The 9,581-nt window shown below is 31.6% G+C and overlaps 1 protein-coding gene across 1 annotated transcript; it reads left to right on the top strand.

Moving 5' to 3' along the window:
- Positions 1-388: 388 nt before the first annotated feature.
- On the top strand, positions 389-2,129 carry LOC141610931 (GATA transcription factor 12-like). Its single transcript, XM_074429243.1, has 2 exons — positions 389-754; positions 1,064-2,129. The coding sequence occupies exons 1-2, from the start codon at positions 530-532 to the stop codon at positions 1,817-1,819; spliced, it is 981 nt and encodes a 326-aa protein (XP_074285344.1). The 5' UTR covers positions 389-529; the 3' UTR covers positions 1,820-2,129.
- The last annotated feature ends 7,452 nt before the right edge of the window (positions 2,130-9,581 follow it).

Genomic DNA, 9,581 nt, shown 5'->3' with positions numbered 1-9,581 from the left:
AAAGAAACTACTCCTTAAGTAAAACTTAATTAACACAAATACATGTATAAGACGGTTTTACACAAATTGATCGTGAAACATGATATTTTAGTAATCACTTTTACAAAAATATAATTCAATGATTGTGTTTGAATCCGTTTTACAACTGCAATAACGTAAAACTGTTCTATACATGACTGACTTCCTAATTAAATTGGAAAAAATTACTACAAACAAACATGTACTAAGTAGATATTTTTAAATTAATAATCCGTATATCAAAGTATTACTACTACATGTTACATTAAATGAAAAAAATAAACAAAAAATGAAATAAAAAACTAATTTGGACCCCCCTTTATAAGAACCTCAAAATCCTTACACTTCCCTCAAACATTCACACTTTCTCACCTCACTCTCTTTCAAGACTTTCTCTTCTTTCTCATTTTTCATTTTTATTTTGGTTTAACAAGAACAAATATAAACATATTACAAAGAAAAATTACATAAATATATAATAAATATTCATATATTTGATTTTGATATTATTATGGAGGGTGCAGATTATTTCGTAGAGGGATTACTAGACTTTACAAATGGTGGAGATGATATGATCACCGACGCATTTTTTCATTCCACCGACGGTAACTCATCCCACACTCCCTTGTCTGATAGTTGCAATTCTTCTGGTTCCGGTTCCGGTTCTGGTTTGGGTTCCGCCTCCCGTCCCTCGTCCTTCCCTGACTCACATTTCTCCAACGACCTTTGTGTTCCGGTACGATCATTTTTCCATAATGTATTACAAATTAATCATTAATTAATAGATTTTGATGCTGACGGGGTTTGAACCCAAGTCATGAGTATGATCGTTCATAATTTTACCAACTAAGCTAATTGACATATAATGTTATAATTTACGTTAATTAATTTACGTTAATTAATGGAAAACCATATTAGAGCATGTAGTTGTATATATGATCATATAGTTTCTAATTTATTTTGTTATTATTCTGTAAAATGGATTACAAGAAGACAAAAAAAATGTAAATTTTGATTAATTGTTAATATTGTTTGTTTGTTACAGTGTGATGAGCTGGAGGAGCTAGAATGGCTCTCGAATTTTGTGGAGGAATCATTCTCAACTGAAGAATTACACAAATTCCACCTAATCCCAACTCAACCAAGCCCAATCCAATACCCAATTCGACAACTTAACCCAAACCCGAACCCAAACCCAAACCCGACTCAGCAAAACCCGTCTACCGTACCCGGGAAGGCTAGGAGCAAGCGGTCCCGTGTGCCACCTTGTGATTGGTCGACACGCCTCCTCATGGTCTCCAATCAAAACCCGTCCCCTGCCACGTCTTCGTCATCGGGCCAAAGCCCGACCTCAGGCCCAAGGAAGCCCGTCAAGAAGCGGGAGAGCGGCGGGGTGGGTGACGACAATGATGGTCTCGAGGTGAGGAGGTGTCTGCATTGTGCGGCGGAGAAGACCCCACAGTGGCGTACCGGGCCTATGGGCCCGAAGACTTTGTGCAATGCTTGTGGGGTTAGATATAAGTCGGGTAGGCTGGTGCCTGAATACAGGCCCGCAGCCAGCCCGACTTTTGTGTCAGCTAGACACTCTAATTCCCACCGAAAAGTGATGGAATTGCGGAGGCAGAAGGAAGTGCAAAGGCCTCAGCCTCCGCAATTCCTACATCAACAACTTCATCATCAACATCATCAACAACCACAACACCAACATCATCATAGTATGATGATGGGAGTATCCAACAATGGAGATGAATACATGAATTATCATCATATGGCTCCTGATTATCGACAAATGATGAGCTAGAATAATTACACTTTAATTTAGTCTAGCATTTCCTTAGAAAAAAAAAATATTAATAGAATTTAATAAATTATCATCTTTGTTTTTTTGTTTTTTTTTTGTTCCTTTTAATTTCGAGGAAATAAGGAAAAAATTAAGCAAGGCAGAGGAGGGATACTAGTTGTTTAATTATTTTTGTCTTTATTTTTCCACTTTTTTTTTAATTTGCTTTTGTATTTTGTATTTTAACATTTTGTAATCTTTTTTTGCCCAATTTGGCAAATTAAGAATTTGATTTTGTAATTGAAGCTAAGTTAACTTTTTTTAATTTTTATTTATCAATTTTTTTTTTGAGCTACAGTTTATTGATATGTAAAAGACTAAAAGTAGAGTATACAATCAAACAGTCTTGAAATGCTTATACACCTAATTATTACTGTTGTTGATAAGTAAAAATAAAAGATATTATCAAACCGTTCTACACCGTACGATTAATTAGCGATGTATTACAAATTATGAAATATCGTTCTCTTATGATATTATTGTCAAAAAAAAAAGAAAAGTGAGAATGTAGCTTGGATTGGAAGTATGGAAAAAAGAAATGAAGTGAAGGAGGCACCAAAAAAGGCTCCACACATGAGGGTGGTTGTTACTTGTATTAATAAGTTTGCTTGAAAGTTGAAACCACATGCTCTTGTCCCAGTATGGTCATTACGTTGGAGTATGTATGAGTGTAGGACCTTAATGTAAATTGTTTGATTTAGTTATAATTAATGAATTGGGTAAAACTTAAAAGCGGTTGGTGTCATAACATATTCGTATCATGTAATGAAATAGTTGGAGCGGATAAGTAATGTTCTAGTAGTAGTGAATTTAATTATTCTCAATACCATATTCGGAAATCAGTCTACTGAAGTCTATTATTCGTACTCGATCTTTCTCCAATCTTAGTGTGGGTGAGTTTACTCAATTTTCAAGAATTTTAACAATTCAAATGCACAGACATTTCACTAAGTGTCTAAGTCCATGTTATGTTAATGTAATTCAATAGATTAAATCAATTATTTGATAGATGAACCATCTCAACCAAAACCTTAAGGTGATGGTTGAGACACAACTATTAAAGAGTGGTTAATTGTGTACCGGCTCCCCGGTGCCGTGTGCTTGGGTTCCACTTCGAGTTTTTGAGGGGTTTTGAGGTTGCCAGGATTCGAACCGTGACCTACGGTCACACTGGCTCTAATACCATGATAGATGAACCATCTCAACCAAAACCTTAAGGTGATGGTTGAGACCCAACTATTATAAATATTCCTATTATTATTTACAATGTAGTTATCGATTGGTTAGTGTGGCTAATGATAGCCTAGGGATTTGGAGACGAAAAGTTGGGAACACTCCCAACTTTGAAATTGTGTTTATACTCAATTGTCAATTGGTGCCATGTTGACCTTTTAATGCTCTATGGTGGGTCTAATTTAATTGTGCTTTTATCAAGTTCTACTATAATATTTTATGGTGTTGAAGCTTAAATGTTGTTGGAAGCACTGAAACTATGGATTATATCGTCATCTAGCATAACTGACAAAGTCATAAAAAAGTTACAGCAACGAACGAAGTATTCTGTATGATTTAAGCTCAAATCTCGTCAGTGCTAAATAGTCGATTAGACTCTCTTGATACAACAAACAACTAATTTCTAACAAACATCAATCTGAATACTATGTCAATGACAGGCGATAAGCAACTTAAAACACAGAAAGGGTTAGGCAACAACCGGGAGCGATTGCTCAAACTATGGAGGGCCGGTGGTCCTAGGTTTAATTAGCTTAATTACACTTCCTTCCATAAAACTTTAATTAATTTAGTATTATCTTATTGTTAAATTAAATAGGAGTAATTAAAGGCATAGGGATTATCACAAAGAGAGAGATAGAGCCTCCTAGAATTTAACAACCAATAGAAAATCAAAATTAAAGGGTTTGTTTCTAAGTTGTGATTGATCATACAACATGGATTTCAGTGAAATTAAAATTCGAAAGTGTGAGTTTTATGATGATGCATCGTGGTGGATACGATACTAGAGAGTATTTGTATTGATATATACGAGTACAATTACACGCATAAATTTTGATTAAAAATTAGAGTAGAAGTCAATACAGTGGGTGTTAAGTGCATATGCTTCCCTTGAAACATAGCACAATGTCGACATTATGCCTAATTAATAGGGTATATTAACATTTTTAATTCCGTTAGGGTCATTTGTTTACTTATGTAAATTTCTCATTTTTTTTATTCTTAAATAAAGGTAAATAATTGATTGATTGGTAATCTGACATAGAGAAAATAAATTTTTAGGGGATTCTTTATGATATCTGATTGTCTCTTCTTCTAATTTGGATATCATGCATAAGATGGGTGACCTAGTAACTCAATCAAAATCGGAGTTGTTTCCTAAGGACAAATATAAGTAGACCGAAGCTGAATTGATCAAAAGATTCAAAACATATGAAATTGGTCTATGATAAAACAATTTAAAATGAATCTATATACCAAAAATGACTAACTTAAAATTAAAATATTATTCTTTAAACCTTTGAATATCAAAATCACTCTTAGACCTTAGCCACAATAACTCATATGAAATCATCTCACATTGACCATGGAATATCATCATATTATAAAATCAACTAAATATATTAGGAAATATAATTTCTAGTGAGGTTTGAGTTGAAGTGTTTGACTAATTCAGCTTTGATAACCTAAAATTTGAGATATTAATTTTCAGCAATAGGAGCTTTGTAAATGTCAGGTAACTTAGTTGGTAAAATCATGAGATTTGACATTCATAACCTAAGTACAAATACGTCAATATTATACTCCGTATTTACCTTTTAGCTTCTTTACCCACAAAAAAAAAAGTAATAGAAGGCTTGGAAATGTTCCCCTTTGTAACTTTAAATAAATATTAAGATAAGTTTTTATAATATTCTTCTAACAAAATTACATAAGTAATTGGGACTTGAAAGTTGTAAAAATTGTCTACATGATCATAGACAATATGCTCTTAATCCATGGTGGTCCAACCCCTAATGTTTTGGTTCATAAGCATAATATACTTAATTAAGTTTATATAAAGATAATTATTCCTAGGTTAGAAAAAGAGGGTGTTACTATATCCAAGGTTCCTCATGCACATGTCTATGATCATGATAATCGGAACACCACGTGCTCTATGCGTGATTGTATGCTTTAGTTGTTAACTTATTAAATTCATGTATTTTGGTATGTAATTAGCATGAACTCATAGATATGGATACCCATTGTTTAGTGATTCAAGTCTATCCTTTATTAGAACTCTTAACTTTGTTTTTTTGGTCATAGTTAAGACTTTATTCTAATTGAATTATTGATTTTTGTATAATGTAGAAAAATTAAATTATTATCTTAAATCTTGATGATTTTTTGTTGCAAGGAATATGCACTCATGCACTTACATTTTGCCTCCATTTTTAAGAAACTTTTGTTATGGAGCGAGTAATCCGTTTATCTTAATTCCATTGAATTTCGTTATTAATGATATTCGAAGACATATGTCATGATTTCGATTTATTATTTACTATGAAAATAGTCAGGTAATTTTTCGATATATATACTATATAATTATATATCATAACCAATAAATTTTTTTTACGGTACATTTTTCATAGAATCTGGATTAATTTCTGGTCTGTTATTTACTTATTTATATGATTTTATAATTTGTTTCAATTTTCTCATTGATTTCGTTGTTTCTATCATACATGAACAACAATGTTATAACGTCTTAAAGCCTCCCTACAAACTGCGAGATAAGGTGAGTGTCAGATGTACTCATGTACGCAGTTTTACCTTAGCGTTAGTAACATCAAGAAGTTGTTTTTCCTATCGAATGACAAATAATAACCAATTGAAAGTTTTTTACATACATGTTAATATGTTAGTGATACTATAATATTCTCTCATTCAATGTTTGTGAATTGTGATAAATATAAAGATAAATAGAAGGAGAGAAAGAGGATAAAAACATGATATTGAAGAGGATACTCCGTGTTGAATTATTGGCCCACAATGGTACAATGGGAGTACATTGTATTGTACAAACTTGCATCAATAATACAAAACACAATAAATAACTTAGATCAATAATATTCCCTACAAACTTAATTAAAATAAAAGAAAAAGGAAAAACATTAATTCAAGTGCATGGACAAAATATGACCTACGTTCATGTGAGACCAAAACTTAACATACTAGACATGCATGTGGGGACTAAGGAACCTCTCACATGACCTACGTGAGGTGCATGCCTTCTTACTTGTGTATTCATCCATCAAATGTCCTTTCTCCTTTTTTTTTTTTTATTTATTTATTTATTTATTTATTTATTTATTTATATAAGTATTTGGAGTATTATTTTATTTTCTTATGAATTTCTAGTTTAGTGAAAATTTATGGAACAATTTACGAGTTACTTCATACGTCGTTAATATATTACGAATTTACGAGTTATATAGTAATGTTCACTACGACATCAGACTATATGCATGGTTAAGCATAATGGTTCAACTTCAGTTATTTAGCAATTTCAATTAGCTGATTGAAATAGTGTAACACAAATGGTCACTTACTAAACGAATAAACCTTACAGTTTTATCTTAAAACATAATCTAATTACAGAAGTGGCCACCGTAGGTGTTCGATTAGATTCTCATTGTGACCAGGATCCAATAACTACAAGAGCCTTAAAGTCGAAACTTCACTGAAAAACCAATACAAAATGAGTAAACATTTATCTTTTCCAAATTCAGGTTCATTTCTACTCAAATACGCAATAATCATATATCGGGTCTCAACTTTACATTGGCCAGCCTGCTCAATCACATTTAGTAGTCTGACCTTTATTACATAACTAGACAATTTTAATGGTAAATTTCTACACATTTTTTGTCTAAAAAAAAAGGTTTTGTTCTACAACTTATTCAAAACTCTAATAAAGCATATAACTAATAGCATATTATATATATAAATAGAAGTATGATAAAGTATAAATTAAAAAAAAAAAATTGAGGGATGGCACAGTGTCCTTTGTCTAGGGATCTTTACATGTTATTTGGTATGCAAATGAAATGATTCTTGTCTCCTCCTGCCACAATTACCTCATCCACCTTCCTCCCTAATTAATCCCTCTCTCTTCCACCTTAATTTTCTGACATTTTATGGACTTTTATGTGTCAATTTTTATTCATTTAGTATTAATTTTACATTTTATATTTTACTTTTAACTTAATTAATCAAATTAATCAATTATTCTTGCAATAATTATAACATCCGACGGGTTCAGACTGCGAGACGGTCCATTTGTGTAAACAAATTACTCATTTATTACTTTTTATTTATTTATTTAAAAGGAACTATAAGCGATTTTGATGTTGACGGGATTTAAACCCAGATCATGAACATTATCTCTCATGACTTTACCAACTAAGTTAATTGACATCTGCTATGACTGATTCTTTTAATTTAGATAAAAAACCGTCTAACAAAATAATTACTGTTATTTTTGTGTAATTAACAAGTTCTGCAATTTCTGCACTGAGTTTTTATTAAATGAAGACCCAATTATTACTGCAGATGACAATAATTTGTTGATTACAGTTTATATATAGAAATATTTATTAAAATGGCTGTCATTTCACATTCACATGCATAAATATGTCAGTGATCATGAGTGCTTGGTTTAATTTAATTAACCTGTCTAGATTAGTTTAATAATGTAGCTGTATAAGAGTCATTATCATTGAATTTGTTAACCTGGTAATTTATTAATTTGATTAGATTAATCCCAAGTACATACAATTTGGGTTAAACTCGTCTTTCATATTGGTGTTTGGTTGCCTACTCTATCACAGGTTATTTACAGCCAATATTACGGATTTAAATATATATAATTATCGAGGATGTAGGGAGTAATTTTTTTTTTTTTAAAACAATTGATAACTTTTGGATTCGACTCGGTTTGTGCTATGAGTCAAAATATATGGCCTCATTACCCAAAAAACATATTTAAGTTGTATGTGAGTTTTCGGCATTAAAAAAAAGAAGAGATGATTTATTATCGTTTTTATAATTCATGGATTACCTCTTTTATCATGGTTTGAAGACCTTTGTTTTGTATAGTAAGTCGAATATATAGGGTTATCGGTTTGATATGTGAATGAAAAACCTACTTAGAAAAAGCTCATTAAGTGACGAGACTTCAGAAGGATCCACTATTGATAGTTAAAGCAATTCCCTCAAAATTATTAAAGACAATTTAATGATAGATCATCGCTTCCAATTTGACGATACTTTTTAATTTCCTTACAAATAATTATGTTAGCATGCATAAGCACAAAGTGATAGCTTGGTTCCCATGAATCATCAATTGAGACAACGAGACTTCCTTAGGGCATTCGTGCTATTTGGTCAATGTCAAACTCAACAAATAATACTACATGCAATATACAAACTAACGTTGGCACGTAGCCTTAAATTAAACAATGTCAAATACCTTAAAATTATCTCGAGTGTAATAGCTGTATGTAGAATAAAAAGATTTGGTTGTTGATCATCGATGTTCAACTTCGAAGCCGTAACATTAACCACAATTAATTCACATAAGCATAATATTATACCATAAATAATTTGTGATGATTACAATAAGCGTGTGATTGTAACGTCTCACATCCCTTTTTAGTTTGACATTATTTAAATTGGGTATACACAAGTAAGAATCTGTTCAGTTTAATTTAGTTTAGTTCATCTCTTCATAAATTTACTCTTATTTCAGTTCAGTTTTGTTCAATTTAGTCAATTCAGCTTCATTAAATTAAGTTAATATATTTTCAGCCGAAAACAACAGCGCCTAACAATCACATGCTATACCTGTAAGTTTTGTTAGTAACATTTTTCCAGCGTAACATAGGCCTACATGATTGGTTAGGTTAGTGAGTTAGTCAAAGTTATACTACCTCCATTCAACTCCACTCTACCACTTTCAGGGGGTGTTTGGTTGGGGCATTTGGAATGGATTGGAATGGATTTCATCCATTCCAATGTTTGGTTGGCCTTTTTTGGAATGGAGTTAGAAACCCAAGGGGTTCTAATTCCACCCCAACCCCCTAGAATCTCATACCTTAGTCTCACCTCATGATTCCAAATCCATTCTCTCCATATACAAACCCTAGAATAATAGAAAATAAAAAATAAAAAGAAATTCAACAATACATTTTACCAAATCTATCTCTGCCATCTGCCTATATTCTTCAATTTTTCTTTCTCGTGTTCTTCACTGTCAGATACTTTTCTACCTTTCTTACTCTTTTTTTTTCAATGCGAAAGTGTGACTAATTGCATATTATCCCATCACTTCAAATTTAGCAATATATCACCATTGATGATGAACATACATGCTTTGTATGGCGACTAGTGTTTGAGTATTTGCACTATTGATCATTATAGATGATCATCATACCAAGTATGATTGTTTGTAATCATCTACGTACAAACAGAGTGGTAGATGATTATACTGCAATATTTTTTTAAAAATAATTCAATAATATTTTTAATTTTCTCGTGTTGATTTTGTATCGATTATTTTGAAGTTTTGTTTTTGTTAATATCTTGTATTAGTTAATTGAAATTATAAATAATATTGTAGGTATTATCTATAATAAAAAAAAACAAAAGGATACGAACTCATTCC

This window comes from Silene latifolia, chromosome 11, assembly GCF_048544455.1.
Source record: "Silene latifolia isolate original U9 population chromosome 11, ASM4854445v1, whole genome shotgun sequence".
NCBI lineage: Eukaryota > Viridiplantae > Streptophyta > Magnoliopsida > Caryophyllales > Caryophyllaceae > Silene > Silene latifolia.
This window is presented reverse-complemented; position numbering and strand designations above follow the sequence as displayed.

Coding starts and splice junctions, on each gene's coding strand:
- LOC141610931 (XM_074429243.1), top strand. CDS start 530: ATGGAGGGTGCAGATTATTTCGTAGAGGGATTACTAGACTTTACAAAT. Junction 755..1,063: donor CCAACGACCTTTGTGTTCCG/GTACGATCATTT, acceptor TGTTTGTTACAG/TGTGATGAGCTGGAGGAGCT.